The sequence below is a fragment of the Narcine bancroftii genome, chromosome 4 (assembly GCF_036971445.1).
Source record: "Narcine bancroftii isolate sNarBan1 chromosome 4, sNarBan1.hap1, whole genome shotgun sequence".
Taxonomy (NCBI): domain Eukaryota; kingdom Metazoa; phylum Chordata; class Chondrichthyes; order Torpediniformes; family Narcinidae; genus Narcine; species Narcine bancroftii.
The window spans coordinates 9,626,935-9,643,656 of NC_091472.1; the positions used below are offsets into that span (position 1 = coordinate 9,626,935).

At 41.7% G+C, this 16,722-nt stretch overlaps 1 protein-coding gene across 12 annotated transcripts in view; it reads left to right on the plus strand.

Annotated features, from left to right (window-relative positions):
* ccdc28a (coiled-coil domain containing 28A) overlaps positions 1 to 16,722 on the plus strand; it is a 99,392-nt gene that overhangs the window by 10,895 nt on the left and 71,775 nt on the right. For 9 of the 12 annotated variants that reach the window (XM_069930732.1, XM_069930737.1, XM_069930736.1 and 6 more), the window contains exons 2-3: positions 3,865 to 4,038; positions 14,935 to 15,119. In XM_069930732.1, coding sequence (XP_069786833.1) covers positions 3,887 to 4,038; positions 14,935 to 15,119 — 337 coding nt within the window. In that variant the 5' untranslated portion in view covers positions 3,865 to 3,886. The remainder of the gene's footprint in view (positions 1 to 3,864; positions 4,039 to 14,934; positions 15,120 to 16,722) is intronic. The other 3 variants (XM_069930733.1, XM_069930744.1, XM_069930741.1) reach the window with 1 other exon arrangement.

Here is a 16,722-nt window from a genome sequence, read left to right on the forward strand (position 1 = left end):
TCAGACTCTTTTTTTAAAAAATTTTTTTATTTTTCACACTATAAACCACATTGATCAAGATACATACATTTTCCTTTTCAAATATATACAGCGTTGTTTTCTCTCCCCCCCCCTCTTCCCATCCCACCCTCCCTACCTCCCCTCCCATTCAATTAAAGTTCAGAATCTAAGATACATTAAACCCGTCAAACAATGTTGTCACTCAATAAAAATAAACAATAAGTTCCACTGAGTCAATTCTTTTCATTTGCTTCTCCTTCTGTCATTTTAGGTGGTAGATGTCCCCGGTAGGTTTTCTCTATTGTGTTTCGTGTATGGCTCCCATATTTGTTCAAATATTGTAATATTATTTCTTAAATTATATGTTATTTTTTCTAGTGGAATACATTTATTCATTTCTATATACCATTGTTGTATTCTCAAGTTATCTTCTAATTTCCAGGCTGACATAATACATTTTTTTGCTACAGCTAGGGCTATCCTAACAAATCTTTTTTGTGCACCATCCAAATGAATTCCAAATTCTTTGTTTTTTATGTTACTTAGGAGGAAGATCTCTGGATTTTTTGGTATATTGCTTTTTGTGATTTTATTTAATATCTGGTTTAGATCTTCCCAAAATTTTTTCACTTTCTCGCATGTCCAAATTGCATGAATTGTTGTTCCGATTTCCTTTTTACAGCGAAAACATCTGTCAGATACTGTTGGGTCCCATTTATTTAACTTTTGAGGTGTAATGTATAGCCTGTGTATCCAGTTATATTGTATCATACGTAACTTTGTGTTTATTGTATTTCTCATAGTTCCAGAGTATAACTTCTCCCATGTTTCCTTCTTTATCTTTATGTTTAAACCTTGTTCCCATTTTTGTTTAGTTTTACCATTTGTTTCCTCGTTCTCCTTTTCTTGCAGTTTAATATACATATTTGTTATAATTTTTTTGATTATCATTGTGTCTGTAATCACATATTGAAAGTTACTTCCCTCTGGTAACCTCAGACTGCTTCCTAATTTGTCCTTCAAGTAGGATCTCAATTGGTAATATGCCAACACTGTATCTTGAGTTATATTATATTTATCCTTCATTTGTTCAAAGGATAGTAATTTATTTCCTGAAACACAATTTTCTATTCTTTTGATCCCTTTTTTCTCCCATTCTCTAAAGGAAAGGTTATCTATTGTAACAGGGATTAGCTGATTTTGCGTCAGTATTAGTTTTGGTAATTGGTAATTTGTTTTATTCCTATCTACATGAATCTTCTTCCAAATATTGAGCAGATGATGTAATACTGGAGAATTCCTACGTTGTACCAATTTTTCATCCCATTTATATAATATATGTTCAGGTATCTTCTCCCCTATTTTATCTAGTTCTAATCTAGTCCAATCTGGCTTTTCCCTTGTTTGATAAAAATCTGATAGGTATCTTAATTGTGCGGCTCTATAATAATTTTTAAAGTTTGGCAGTTGTAAGCCTCGTTGTTTATACCATTCTGTTAATTTATCTAGTTCTATCCTCGGTTTTCCCCCCTTTCCATAAAAATTTCCTTATTATTTTCTTTAACTCCTTGAAGAATTTCTCCGTCAAGTGTATTGGCAATGCCTGAAATAGGTATTGTATCCTTGGGAAAATGTTCATTTTAATACAGTTTATCCTTCCTATTAGTGTTAGTGGTAAGTCTTTCCAATGCTCTAAGTCGCCCTGTAATTTTTTTATTAGTGGATAATAATTGAGTTTATATAGATGGCCGAGGTTTTTATCTATTTGTATACCTAGGTATCGTATTGCTTGCATTTGCCATCTGAATGGTAATTCTTTCTTAAATTTTGAGAAATCCGCATTATTCATTGGCATTGCTTCACTTTTATTTGCGTCAATCTTGTAACCCGACACTTCTCCATATTCCTTCAATTTCTTAAGTCATTCTTTTATTGATATTTCTGGTTCTGTTAAGTATACTATAACATCATCTGCAAATAAACTGATTTTATATTCCTTGTCTTTTATTTTAATCCCTTTTATTTTATTTTCTGTTCTTATCAATTCTGCTAGTGGTTCTATAGCTAACAATAAGGGTGATGGTTGGCATTCCTGCCTTGTTGATCTGCTTAAGTTAAATTGCTTTGATACATATCCATTTACTGTCACTTTCGCCAATGGCCCCTTATATAATGCTTTAATCCAATTAATATACTTCTCCGGTAAACTGAATTTTTGTAATACTTTGAATAAATAATTCCATTCTACTCTGTCAAAGGTCTTCTCTGCGTCTAAAGCAACTGCTACTGTTGGAGCTTTATTCCCTTCTTCTGCATGAATTAAGTTAATAAATTTACAAATATTGTCTGTTGTTCGTCTTTTTTTAATAAATCCAGTTTGGTCTAGATTTACTATTTTTGGTACATAGTCGGCTAATTTGTTTGCTAATAGTTTAGCTATTATCTTATAATCTGTGTTAAGATATTGGTCTATATGACGCTGGTGCGAGTGGATCTTTCCCTGTCTTTGGTATTACTGTAATTATTGCTGTTTTGCATGAATCTTGTAAGCTTTGCGTTTTATCAATCTGGTTGATGACTTCCAGGAGGGGAGGAATTAATAAATCTTTAAATGTTTTATAGAATTCTATTGGGAATCCATCCTCTCCTGGTGTTTTATTATTTGGTAGTTTTTTTTTATTATCTCTTGTATTTCTACTATTTCAAATGGTTTTGTTAATTTATTTTGTTCCTCTATTTGTAATTTTTGTAGTTCAATTTTAGTTAAAAATTCATCTATTTTGTCTTCTTTCCCTTCATTTTCAGTTTGGTATAATTGTTCGTAGAATTCTCTGAAGTTTTCTTTAATCTCCGTTGGATTATATGTGATTGGTTTGTCTTTTTTCCTTGATGTCAATACCATTCTCTTAGTTTGTTCTGTCTTAAGCTGCCATGCTAGAATTTTGTGCGTTTTTTTTCTCCTCATTATCAGACTCTTCAACGAATCTCTCACTTGTAAAATAAAGTTGCTTTGGCTCTGTTCTAACTGATCTCTCTGTAACTCTACTCTTTATACTGTTTATTTATCACTGTACCATGTATAGGTTGAATAGCTGCACTGGTTGCAAAACAAAGTTTCTGGCTACCTCAGTACATGTGACAGTGAACTTGAACTGACTATTGCCTCCAGCATGGCCTTTAACTAAGCGTGTTGGAGATCAAGACCTCAGACCTAAAAGTGGTTACCTTCAAAGCAATGAGTCTTACCCTTCTTTATTACTCTAACCTACAACTGGCACCCTGACGTACCACAATACTGTCTCTCCCAACCATTCATTGTCTGGGTCTGTTAAACAAGCCTTGTCTTGTGCATACCTTACAGCAGAATCTCAAAACAGACGTACTTTTCTGAGCTCTGCCATGGGAAGGATGGATCTGAGTTTTTTAAAAAAATGACAGTTTGAGAAAATTGGAAATTCCCGACTAATTCCAGGGATTCTCTGGCTCATTTCAAGTGGTAAGAGAAAGTGAGGGCTGGCACTGATGGGCTCAGCTCTGTGCATCAGTAGCACACAGTGGCCCATAAATAAATGAAAATGTGCAGCACCTAACAAAATTACCTGCCTACTCGTCCTCTTGGCACCGACGTCTACGTGACCCACATTGGTCTTCTCCATCTCCAGAGAGCCCACAGAACTTGAGTGGAGATGAGCCATCCTCACTCCCAAGGGTCTGGTTTAGAGGTAAGAATAAAAATAGAGCATCAACTAATGCTTTTTATTTGAAGCATTTATAAGTTGAAAATACCATTTGGGTAACATCTGGAACTTACCTGCTTGTTTTTAAGCCAGCTGACATTTACTTAAACTGTCTTCCTTTTGGCAGTGCTCTCTGAAAAGCCAGTAGTATGGAGGAAAAGAAAATGAAGCGCAGGAGCCCCAAGACCTCCACAAACCAGCAAGCGCTTCCTGTGAGCAGCAAGAAAAACGTGGCATCCAGCAAGGGTGCAGCCTTGAATGCTGGAGGACAGGCAGCTGCTTCAAGGCAAAAGTTGAAAAGGTATAGTCCATCTTGGGTAGCGGACAGCCCCGGCAAGGCGAGCCCACACCCCTGAGCAAGGTGATGATGGCGGAGACATTAGATGTGGGTTGAATTGCGTGGGCAAGCATGTGAGAACAAAAGGTTTCCTCCCTGGAGGAGGTGATCGGGTCACTTTTTCCATTTTAGTCATTCACTTTGCTAAATTATTAGCTTTTCCAGAAGAAATTTATGAATGTTATATCAAAAGTAATATTTCAACTGCATTTTAAATGTATTTTCATTTCCTAGGGGCAGTACAACATTTTATTATCCTCTCAATCACCAATCTCTCAGAGGAACTGTAACATATTTTAAACCTTACTCTCTCTTCATTCTCAAAGCTTTTGCCTTGCCGTCACTGTAAGCACCTTGAAAGTGTGAGCCTTTTCTGGGTTATTATATAACTCGAACTGCACGATCTACTCCATTCAGAAAGAGTACATGGACATTGGGACAAAGTGAAAGAAGTGCAAGTGGGGTGGCAGGGTTAGTGTAGCGGTTAGCGCAAGGCTGTAACACCGCCAGTGACCAGGGTTTGAATCCTGTGCTGTTTGTAAGGAGCTTGAGTGGAGACCAGCCATCCTCACTCCCAAGCGTCTGATTTAGAAGAAAGAATAAAGATAGAGCATCAACTGCATCTGTGTCTTGCATGAGTTTCCTCTGGGTGCTTCAATCCTCCCATAGCTCAAAAAAAAAGTACCAGAAGTTGTAGTTTGATTTGGTTCGTGGGCTGAAATGTGTCTACATTAAAAAATTTAAATAGCCACTACAAATTTATGTTGTTCATAGGCAGATCTATAAGATTTAGGACTCAGGAAGTTTTGCTGTTCTATTGATCTTCGAGACTGGTCCCAACAAGCATTCAGTTACTGAAACCATTGAGCTTGCAGCATGGAAAGATCCATCACAGATGCTCTTTTTTTCCTTGTGAATACTCATTGCCTGCAGAGCATGTGTAATATCTCCAAGAGATAATGTGTCCTATGCCAATTCCACATTTGGTGCTTACCATCAGAGAATATAATCTCGCAGCACAAGTTTGGAGCTGTTCCAATGTATAGATGGAGGAATGCAAAGTGGTTTCATTTTTCTTGAAAGAGCAGCATCTTGATATCATTAAAAGCTGTTTTCGACTGTCATCGGGTTTTGAATAGAGTTTAGTGTACTCTCTCATTTTATACTGTACATCAAGGAAATTAATGCACTTTGTTTGAACTTGGCATGGTGTTTTGAGCTCTAACGCTATGAGGAATAGCTGTAGACTGCGGATCAGTCAAGAGTGGTGAAGAGATTTAATGATCTAGTTGCTCACTGAGCCCAGTAACAGGAGCGGAGGTATTGTCACATCAGATTGTGGTTCTGTACTCTTCCAGTATGCATTGCATTGATCATCAAATCATTTATAAATTTCATAGTTCAGTAAAACGGAGTTCAAGCAATTGGTAAAAATATTACAGGAAAAAAAGGTTAAAAAAAATACAGAAGTTTGATTAATTCACCTCGCCATTAGTTCGCCAGCCATGCCACATGCAACCTCGCATAACTGGAACTTATCTTGCAGCTACCCATCTCTATAGATGCGTGATACCAGGGGTTTTACTTTAGCGTGGAACTATAGAACATTACAGCCCAGAAACAGGCCCCTTTGTCCCTTCTATTCTGTGCCAAACTTTTTTTTGGCCTAGTCCCACTGACCTGCGTGCAGTCCATAGCCCTCCATCCCTCTCCCATCCATGTACCTGTCCAAATTCTTCTGAAATGTTCAAATTGAGCCCGCTTTCCCCTTTCACTCTTAACCCATGTCCTCTGGTTTTTATCTCACCCTCCCTCATTGGGGGGGAGGGGGGAACCTATCTACATTCACTCTGTCTATCCACTTCACAATTTTAATTATCTCTATAAATCTCCCTTCATTCTTCTACATTCCAGGGAATAAGCCCTTACCTTTTTAAACTTTCCCTGTAACTCAGTTCCTGAAATCCAGGCAACAACTTAGTAAATTTTCTCTGCACTCTTTCTATCTTATTGATATTTTTCCAATCGTTAAGTGACCAAAACTGCACATAAAATGACAAATTTGGCCTCCCCAATGTCTTGTACAACTGTAATATCACATCCCAACTCCTGTACTCAATACTTTGATTGATGAAGGCCAATATGCCAAAAGCTCTCTTTACACCCCTATCCACCTGTGATGTCACTTACAGGGAATTATGTACCTGTAATTCCCAGGTCCCTCTGTTCTTTGGCACTACTCAGTGTCCTATCATTCATCATGTACGTCCTTTCTTGGTTTGTCCTTCCAAATTGAGTGGTAGGATTGTTCTTTGTTTATTTTTCTAAGTAGAGTTGATTTTTTTTTTGTGGGGGGGGTGCAGAAAAGTTTGTGAGAATGTGGCCAGGAGAGATGAGCTGAGGTGATGAGAGGAAACGTGTTAGGGCTTGGTTCTGCAGCATTGATTTATTATTCACTTACCCTTTCAGTCCACAGGTAGTCTGGCTTTGCTTGGCATGCCTTCTATTCATCTGTTACTGAATAAAACACGTGCCCCATATGATCAAATGAACCAAGATGCGAGACAACTCCAAACTGGAGAGTACCTGTTGAGCCTGATCTTCACGTGAAATAACCTGAGAAGTGGAAAGTGGAAGTCACTGTTTGAATTTCATTGAGAGGGCAGGAATTCTGTTCCAAAATATATGCAAAATGCTACATTCCAGCTTATTCAGAGTTTTTAAAATCTGCTCGTAGTGTTTTGGATTGAGAACCTGGTTATCTTGCTTCCTTGGTGTTGGGGAAGAGAAACTGCTCGATCAGAGTCGTTTCTCATTTACTGCAATCCAAATGTGAGAATGCACACTGATTGGATCATTTTGAATTTGGAAGGAGGGATTCAGCATGTTTTTTTTTGGGTAGCTGGAATCAACCAGCAGCCACGAGCTCCAAAGAACCAGTCTCCCTCTCGTGGTAGGATCTGTGCTGCCCTTTCATGATTCCTTTCCCACAGTGCTGATCTCTTGAAGCCTGCAGGTTCAGAAAAAAAAATAGGCGTTGTTTGAGATGTGTTTGAAATGTTCATCCTTTGCTTTTGGGCAAACATAAATGATCAATACGCAGCTTATTGTTCCCACGAGGGAAAAAAAACTCCACTCCTATTTTGTGATCATCTAATTTTGCAGTCAGATGAGCGGATCCTTTGAAGCATTGGTTAAAGTTGAGGAACTTTGTTTCACTTACGTGACCTATTTGTTCACTTGCGTGTACAGTTGCTCTGGGGCCTTGACAAATTGGCCATTCTGCATGTGCATGCCCAGATGGTGGTTGTCAATCAGCATTCGACAATGTTGCCTCCGAGCTAGACTTAGTCTTGTCTTCAATTGACACCACACATCTTTTTAATAAACACTGGCACTTAGCTCAGTGACCAACTGAGAATTAATGAACTGCACTTTGAAGAGGTTGTCTTCAAAAGAAAATCTTGCTGCTTGAAAGCAGCTTTACGAATTTAGCAATGCTTGTTCCGAAGCTGTATGGGTTAATGGGTCACCTGGGTGTAATTGGGCAGCATGGGTTCATGAGCTAAAAGCATTTCTCTAAATCTTAAATTACATTGGACAAGGAAGATTTTGCTTCCTGAACAGTGTATGTTATGGATTTTGGGATAATGATCATGAATATTACTGTAAAAATTGTCCTATTCCATACTGTTAAATAGAACATATTTTTATGATTTCCTTTCATATTTTAAGACGACTAGTATATTGACCACAAAGCAAGGTCAGTCCAGGTGCTAAGCAAATGTTTTGGGCCTGGTCATGCTTGGAAGGCATTTAAAGATGTCATTGGTGCTCTGTAGATGCCAAGAAAATTCTCCAACTGCATCCATCTGATTGACAACCAACTTCAAGCAGACAAAACCATGAAGTGCCATAGGTCATTGAAAATTATTTTTCTGCCTTCACACTTGGACCCTTCCCTTCTGATCTTGGTGCGGTCAGTGACGAACTCGGTGAATGTTTTCACCAGGACATTGCAACTATGGAGAAGTGGTAGCAGAGCAACTGGAATCCATCAATGCTGGCCGACCGTCGTTGGACACTGATATGAGAGGCATCGGATGCTGAGTACAAATGAAAATCAAAGGCAAAACATTTTTAGGTCAGGTGAACTAATGCGATGTGTCAGCGTCATGTGATTAAACAGGCTAAATTCAATCAAAGTTAATATAATGTTTCTCCAACTTCCTATGTAATACAGCAAATCTCAAATTATATTTTCATGCGGTTTGAAGTTGTCTGTAATAATCCCTAATTTTTTAGGAAGCAAACCTTTTGGGGAGGGGAAAAATTATTTGTCCAGTGTATGTTTTATCATCTAAGATTTAGTAATAATGCTATTTAAATGTTCCAATTCTCTCAGATAAGCCAATAATGACCCTAATCCCACTGAAAAATAATGAGAAGATAAAATATACATCCATTAACAGCAAATTCCGCTGCTTGTGGTTTTTTTGTTAAAGGGTGAGTCTTATAAAATGGCCAGAAATGGTAGCAGGGCTGAGGATTGGGAACTTTTTTTAAGATGGCAAAGGAGGACCACTGATTGTCAAGCTAGAACATATCAAACTGGTAGGAAACAAAGTGGGTGCTGAGAGCATGCACAAGTAAGAGGGAAAGACAAGTTAGAGCAAATATGGGGCCCCTCAGTGACAAAGACAGGCAAATTTATAATAGGTTTTCCCAGCCTAAATATCCCTATGTGGATGTGAATTGAGAATTGGTTGTCTGGCAGAACTTTAAAAAGTGGGAAGCACTGGGTTTTTAATCAATTAGTGGAGGGATCAATGCTTGGGGCCTAGTTATTCATGGCCTAAAAATGTCAAAGTATTTACTTTTGTACACAAAACAGCCAAGCATCTTATTTTTTAAATAAGAAATGTTACTTTCAAAGAGACTTGGAGCCCTTGTACGCGCATTATTGAAAGCAAATCAGCATGTGGTCTGGTCACCTCACTATAGGAAGGATGTGGATGCTTTGGAGATGGTGCAGAGGAGATTTACCAGCAACCATCCTGGATTGGAGAACGTGTCTTATGAAGTAAGATCGACAGAGCCAGGGCTTTTCACTTTGGAGTGACGAAGGATGAGAGGGGTGACTTACTCAAGTTGTATAGAACGATGAGGGTCTTTGTTAGGGTTGACAGACGTTTCCTGGGGTGACGTAGCCAATACTAGAGGATATCAGTTGAAGGTGAGTGGAGGAAAGTTTAGGGGAGACATCAGAGGTACTCAGAGTGGCAGATATCTGGAATGCATTGCCTGGAGTAGTGGTGGAGGCTGGTAGAATAGCTATGTTCAAAAGACTCTTAGATAGGCACATGGATGTAAGAAAAATGGAGGGTTATGGATATAGGTAGGGAAAATTCGATGGTTGTGGAGGAGGTTTACATAGGTAAGCACAACATTATGGGCTGCAATCCTCTGTCCTATATGTCAGGAATGCATTTTCACAAGAAAATCTGAATACAGAGGTCTAGCCTTTGTGAATCACATTCGGAATATTGTGTGTTCATTTTTGCAATACACAAATGTGTTGGAGAAACAGGTCACTTAGCATCCATTTTTGGTTGCCTTACCTGATGAAATAAGTATATTTGCAGTTGAGGGAGTGTAGCAAAGATTCACTGTTCTTGGCTCCCTAGTGTTGTTCCTCTAAAATCTCTGAGTAATTGCAATGATTGATTGTTACTGAGCTGAACAGACCAAAATATACTTGTATTCTACACACCTTTCCCTAACTTTTCTCCTTTGCCTTTTAGTTGATGGAGCAGTGACCATTTTTGATTTGACCTTGCAGAATGGGTTAACATGACTTACTATCTCCCTGCATGATGTTAAGGATTAGAACGATTTCCAAACCGCAGAATGGTTGGGCAGTGGATGGATGGAAACATCTGCTGATGTTCCTGCTTCAGATTTATCAAGTTGTATAGAATTATGAGAGTCTTTGTTAGGGTTGACAGACAGCTCTTTTTTCCTGGGGTGACGTAGCAAATACTAGAGGACATCAGTTGAAGGTGAGTGGAGGAAAGTACATACATGACATCACATAAAATCCTGAGATTCTTTGTTCTGCCGGCGAGGTGGTGGTGGTGCAAAAATCAAACTACTCAACGTACATGTAACAAAGAAACTTAAATACATTATGCACTGACTTTTGGCAGTTCTGTGTGAAAGTTGTGCAGTATTCCTTCAGTATTCTGCTTCAGTAGGTTCGACGGAGTTAATATTTCTTGCTGATTCTGCTTTTTAGTTTAAAAAAAACACAAATGCTGGAGAAAATCAGCAGGTGAAATAGTGCCTTTAGCAAAGGTGAAGATATACTACCAACGTTTCAGGCTTGAGCCCTTCATCAAGGTGTGGGGGAACATGAGAGATATCTGAACAAAAGGGGGAAGAGTGGGAGATGATAGGTGGGGGTGGGGGGAGAAAGAAACACCACAGTGAGGGAGAAGTCTAGGCTAGGTGGAGAAAGGAAGAAAGTAGGAACTGGAAAAACTAGTTAAGGGAGGGGGGGGGGGGAATGCAAGCTGATTAGTGGAATGCAGTGAACTCCATCTTCATGCCCTGAATAAAGTGCCCAAATGAAAAATGAGGTGTTGCTCTTCCAATCTATGGGTGGTCAGGGTGGGGTACTATGAAAAGCCATGGACAGGCATGTGAGCTTGAGAAGTGTGACCCAGAATTGAAATGGCTGCCTACGGGGAGGTCGCTTTTGTTGTGGACGGAGAGGAGGTGCTGGGCAAAGCGATCTCCTAATCTGTGACCAGTCTCTCCAATGAAGAGAAGGCCACAGAGGGTGCACAGGATGTAGTAAATGAGTTCTTTGGAAGTGCAGGTGAAGTGTTGCTTCACCTGAAAGGTCTGTTTGAGACCTCAGACCGTGGTGAGGGAGGAGGTGTGGGTGCAGGTATTACAGCTCCTACAACCACAGTGGACGGCGCTGTGGTAGGGAGGGAAGAGTGCTCAAGGGAGTCACAGAGGGGAGCTTCCGAATGAGATAGTTGCGGCAGGGTCCCTTCTGTCATTTAAGAAAAGGTTGGATGTGTACATGGAGGTGAGGGGGTTGGAGGGTTATTGGCAGAGAGCGGGAGGTTTGAGCTAGTGGAGCCGTTCTAGTGAACCGGTGCGGACTCGAAAGGCCAATATGGCCTGTTTCCGCTCCGTAAATGGTTATATGAAAGGCTGAGAGGGGAGGAGAAGGAAAAATGTGTCTGGTGATGGGGTCCTGTAGTAAGTGCCAGAAATTCCGGTAGAAAATGTGTTGGATGCGGAGATAGGTGAGGATGAGGAGGATTCTATGTTTATTGTTTCTGGGGCGGGGGCTAGGGCAGATGAGCGGGGAATGAGGACCGAGTGAATAGTGGTGGAGTGGAAGCCAAGTTTGTGGAAGAAGGCGGACATTTCAGAGGCTCTGGCCTGGAAGACGTCATCCTGGGAGCAGATGTGACGGAGATGGAGAAATGGAGAGCAGGGGATGGAGACCTTGCAGGGGACGGGGTGTGAGGATGAATAGTCCAGGCAGTTGTGGAAGTTAGAGGGTTTGTAATAAATGTCAGTGGAGAGTCTGTCTCACGAGATGGAGACAGAGAGATCCAGTAAAGGGAGAATGTCATCGGAGATGGACCAGGTGAGTTTGAGGTCCGGATGGAAATTGGCCATGAAATTGATGAAATTGACAAGCTCATCATGGGTGCATGAGGCTGCCCTGATGTACTCACTGATGTACCGGAGGAAGAGTTGGGGGGGGTGGGGGGGGGTGTCTTACCTGTGTATGCTTGGAGCATCTTTTGCTCTACAAGCAGGCAGGCATAGCTGGGACCATGCAGGTTCCCATGACTACTCCTTTAATCTGGAGGTAGTGGGATGAGTTAAATGAAAAATTGTTAAGGATGAGGACAAGTTCTGCCAGGCGGAGAAGGGTGGTGGTGGTAGGTGACTGCTCAGGTCTGAAGTCCAGGAAAAAGCAAAGTGCTTTGAGGCCTTCTGTGTGGGGAATGGAGGTGTAAAGGGATTGGACATCCCTCGTGGAGATGAGGTGATCTGATTCAGGGAATCTGAAGTCTTGGAGGAGGTATAGGGTGTGCGAGGTTTTGTGGACGTAGGTGGGGAAGGATTGAACTAGGGGAGAAAAGATGGAGTCAAGGTAGGATGAAATTAGTTCAGTGGGGCAAGAGCAAGCAGAGACAATGGGTCTGCCCGGATGGTTGGGTATCTTGGCTAGAAGGTAGAAATGGGCAGTGCGAGGATGGGAGACCATGAGGGTGGTGGCGGTGGGGGGGGGGGGTGGTGGGAGGAGGTGCCCAGAGTTTTTTAGTTTCCTTCCCTCCTCACCCCCTCTCTCACTTCTTTATGAAGAAAATTGTGAAAATTGGCCAATAGAGGGAGAGTGCCAGCAACCTCTAGAAGAGAAGGTAGACTCGTACATTGTCAGGTAATTAAAATCGGTTCGGAGTCTCGAGGGTTGAAAAATCCTGATCTTTAAACAGAAGAGGAGATTCCTGGCTTTTCTCTTGACGAGGATTCTGAAGGGAAACGCACAAGGTCACGTTGCCAGTGAGTCTACATTGTAATGAAATCAACGTTTTTGATCTGTCGAGATTCTCAATTGTCAGTATTGTTTGCAGCTGCTTTGTGTGTGCAATCACACTAAAGATAAAGTGGGAAACTTGATAACCTATCCCAAAGCCAGTTCTGTCATGGAAATGACATCAGTTTTCAATAGGACAAACAAATGATGTCTATAGGGCTCTTATTCTGGCAATCTATATTTGGCGTGTTATTTTTTTTCCCTGGAATAATGCAAATCTGTGTGATTGGCTTCCCTATCCAGCAGCCACACAGAAGGTCCAACCAAGATGTGCTTGAGAATAGATGCTGAATTCATTGATGAGCTGCTGTCTGCAAGGAGTTTGCATGCTCCCTCTGTAACTGCCTATGTCTGCCAAATGATCTGCTTTCCTGCTACATCCCAAAAAACCAAACCCAATCTGCTGATGTGATGCTCAGTGGGTCAAGTAGCAGAAGTGAGAGAAAAATTAATGAAGTCCTAATGAAGAGTTTGGGCTCAAAATGTCGACGATTCCTTTTCTCCCGCTGACTGTTCCCTCCAGCAGATTGGGTTTGTCTTCAGAATCCAGCATCTGCAGTCTCGCGTCTACATCCAGAATCATGTGGGGTGGTTAATTGGCTTTTTTAAACTGCCCCTGTGTGTAGGTAACTGGGCGTGTAAAAGAGATGAAGTTTCAGGGCTACATGTAAAATTGGGAGAGGGGGACTGGGACCAATGGAACTGAGGGGCCAAATGGCTTTGTTGCAACAAGTGTGAGCAGTTTTCGCTGTTGCATGTTTTGAATTGTGGATTCATCTGACAACTCAGAGATCATGGCTATCATATAGCTTCTCTTTTTGGAAGACAACAGTAAGAATGATCCTGCTGCAGTGGAGAGCGATTTTTCGCATCCCCATCTTTTACTCAGCAGAATGGCTCCCTTGAAATCAGCGGCAATGATTCAACCACTAAGCTTCCACTGGGTCTGAGTAAACGTGCAGTAAATTGATCACAACTCCTCCAGTAAAGACAGACAAGAAGGAAATATCATTATCGGATTCATTAATGTTCTACTACGTTTTATGACATTTTTGATTGCTGTAGGCAGCACTGGTGCAGACCAAGTAGGTCTCAAGTTCAATTGTTTAAAGAGGTGTCTGGAGCTGATGTCAGCTGGTGAGGATGTTGTGATCAACATTACCTCACTGGCAAGGTGTGGGGGAGAAGCCAGGTAGGAACCTTTGGCCAATTGTTGGTTTCACTGTGTCTATCACAGCTCCATCCAGACTGTTGTGCCCATCTGCGGCCTTGTAAAATTACCTATGAATAAAGGTCCCCATATTCGGTAAAAGAGATTTTTAAAAATCTAGATGCAAATTTCCATGCTTTAAACAAATAATGAGGACATTGATCAAGATTGGTTTTGGTTCATGAAGAAGTTTTTAATTTTCCTCAGTAGTCAAAATGTGCCAGTCTGGAAAGCATTTTGTTTTAAAACTTTGGGCACTGGTGAGTCATCGCTTGGAGTACTGTGTGGGGGGTGGTTTTGGGCTCCTCATTTAAGAAAGAATGTGGGGAGGGTTCACAGTGGGTTGACAAGGATGATTCTGGGAATGAAAGGATTATATGAGGAGCTTTTGACAGCTCTGGCTCTCTAGAGTTTAGGAGAATGAGGGGGAGATCTCATTGAAACATTTTGAATGTTGAAAGGCATGTGGAAAGGTTTTTCCCACGGTGGCAGAGACTATTTCGGCTCACAAGCCCATGCCGCCCAATTACATCCAATTCACCAATTAACCAGTATGCTTTAAACAGTGGGAGGAAACGGGAGCCCCAGGGAAAACCCATGCAGATACGGGGAGAACGTATAAACTCTTTACAGCACGGGATTCAAACCCCGGCCCCGACCACGGGCGCTGTAAAGGCGTTGTGCTAACCGCTTCGCCAACCATGCTGCCAGCCGAACCAGAGGGTGGTGCATCTGTGGAATTTGTGGCCACAGGCAGTTGCGAAAGCTGATACATTTGGGTATAGGTTCTTGAATCCAAAGTTGTGGGGAGAAGGCCAGATAGTGGGGCTGACTGGGAAAGAGGATCAGCTCATGATTAAATGGTGGGGCAGACTTGAGGAGAAGACCAGGAATACATAAAGCAGGATCTCCGTGTTTAGTGATGGAGCAGGTGTCCTGATACTTGGGCGGCACCAATTGTTCTTGGCTTTAAGCCACTCACGCTCACTTTTTCCTCTCCCTCCTCTGATCTTAGGGTTGTTATCGAAAAGCCTAAACTACAGAGTTCAGCTGGAAAGAGCACCCAGGCAGCCCCTATTCAACATTCCTTCCTCACTGATGTATCTGATGTGAAAGAGATGGAGAGAGGACTGCTCAGCCTCCTAACCGACTTCCACTCTGGGAAGCTTCAAGCTTTTGGTAAAAGGCTCTTTCTGCCTGGTGAGAAGATTCTTGGCTGAAGTATAGCCTGAGTCTTGTGACTTCAGGTCTGCGACTAATAGCACAAGGCGCACAGTGTTTGATTTTGCATTGCCTTTCTTTCTCTGAACTGACACTTGGATTTCCCAGTTAAGCTGAACTCTGTTCAATGCAAATCACATGCTGTAGTGTCCCACTCCTCCCGATGTTGGCTGATCTGGCCCCTCCTGGGCATCTGGTACCATTCAAGTGTACAGAAACGCAGTATGCTACACATGAATGAGTAAACTATATCCAAGATCCCATTTGTAAATTTTGGCTGAATACAAGGCACTGTTGTAGATTAAATGACCAGGAAAAGAGAAAACATCAAACCAAAGATGAAAAATATCCCTAGTTGCAGTTAGTGCAAGAAAAAAAGTGACACATTTCAGTACTGCAGAGGGATCTTTTGGTGGACCTGGAGTAGTTTATGGTCAAGTTTAGGAGTGTGGGGAAATTCCTCCTGGCTGCTGGATTGAAAACTGCTCTTGAACCCAGAGGCGCTGGTCTTCAGGCATGCCTAAAGGTAGCAGCAGGGTAATGGGGGTCCTTTATAATGTTAGCTGCCTTCCTGAGAAGGCGTATCACATAGACCAGCCTTTTTCAACCTTTTTTTTTGGCAATGCCCGCTCCCACCCCCCCTCCTCAACCTTCCTAAGGACTCTGCTGCGTTTAAGGGTCCCTTTCCCTGTGAATCAGTCAAATTTTCTTTTCTTCTGTTCTCTTCCACCAACAACACCTCACAGTTGTTCATGTTAAATTCCATCTGCTGTTTATTCCAGCTGGTCCAGATCCCTCTGCAAGCTTTGAAAACCTTCCTTGCTGTCCACAACGCTTCTGATCTGAGTATTGTCTGCAAACTTGCTGATCCAATCACCACATTGTTGTCCAGATTGTGGATCGAGATGACAAGCTACGCTGGTCCCAGCACCGATCCCTCCAGCACACCACTAGTCACAGGCCTCCAGTCTGAGAAGCTATTGTCCACGGCCACTCACTGGCTTCTCCCACACAGCCAATGTTTTTTAATATTTTAATATGAGATTTCACATCCAAAGTACAGAGTACCTGTGGATAGATGTTAAAATTCTCAAAGATACCCTACACTTAAAATCACCAATGCCTGAAGATGGCGCACAAAATCAGTGAACCGGTGCGGACTTGAAAGGCCAACATGGCCTGTTTCCGCTCCGTAAATGGTTAGATGGTTATAAAGTGAAAAGAAAACACAGCTTTTATTTACATGTGCTTTGTCCCCAGTGGGGTGGGTGGGTGGGGGGGTGGTGTAGGGCCTCCATTGAGAATTGCTGGCATAATGCTTTCAATAGCCAGGGGTCTGTGGGTGCCTTATGATGGGATTGGCTAGGTTGGCCACTTTATTTGAATACGAATGGGTAGCAATACGTAAAGATAAACTGGGAGAAGGTGGTCTTCGAGGATTAATGCTGTAGCCACCTTTATTAATCGTCTTCATAAATTATTTGGCCCAAACTCTGCCTTCCTACGCACCACCCATTGCAAAAGACTCCGTTTATCTCTCTTTTGCCCTCTGATTTGTTTTCCCCCCCCCCCCCCCCCCCCC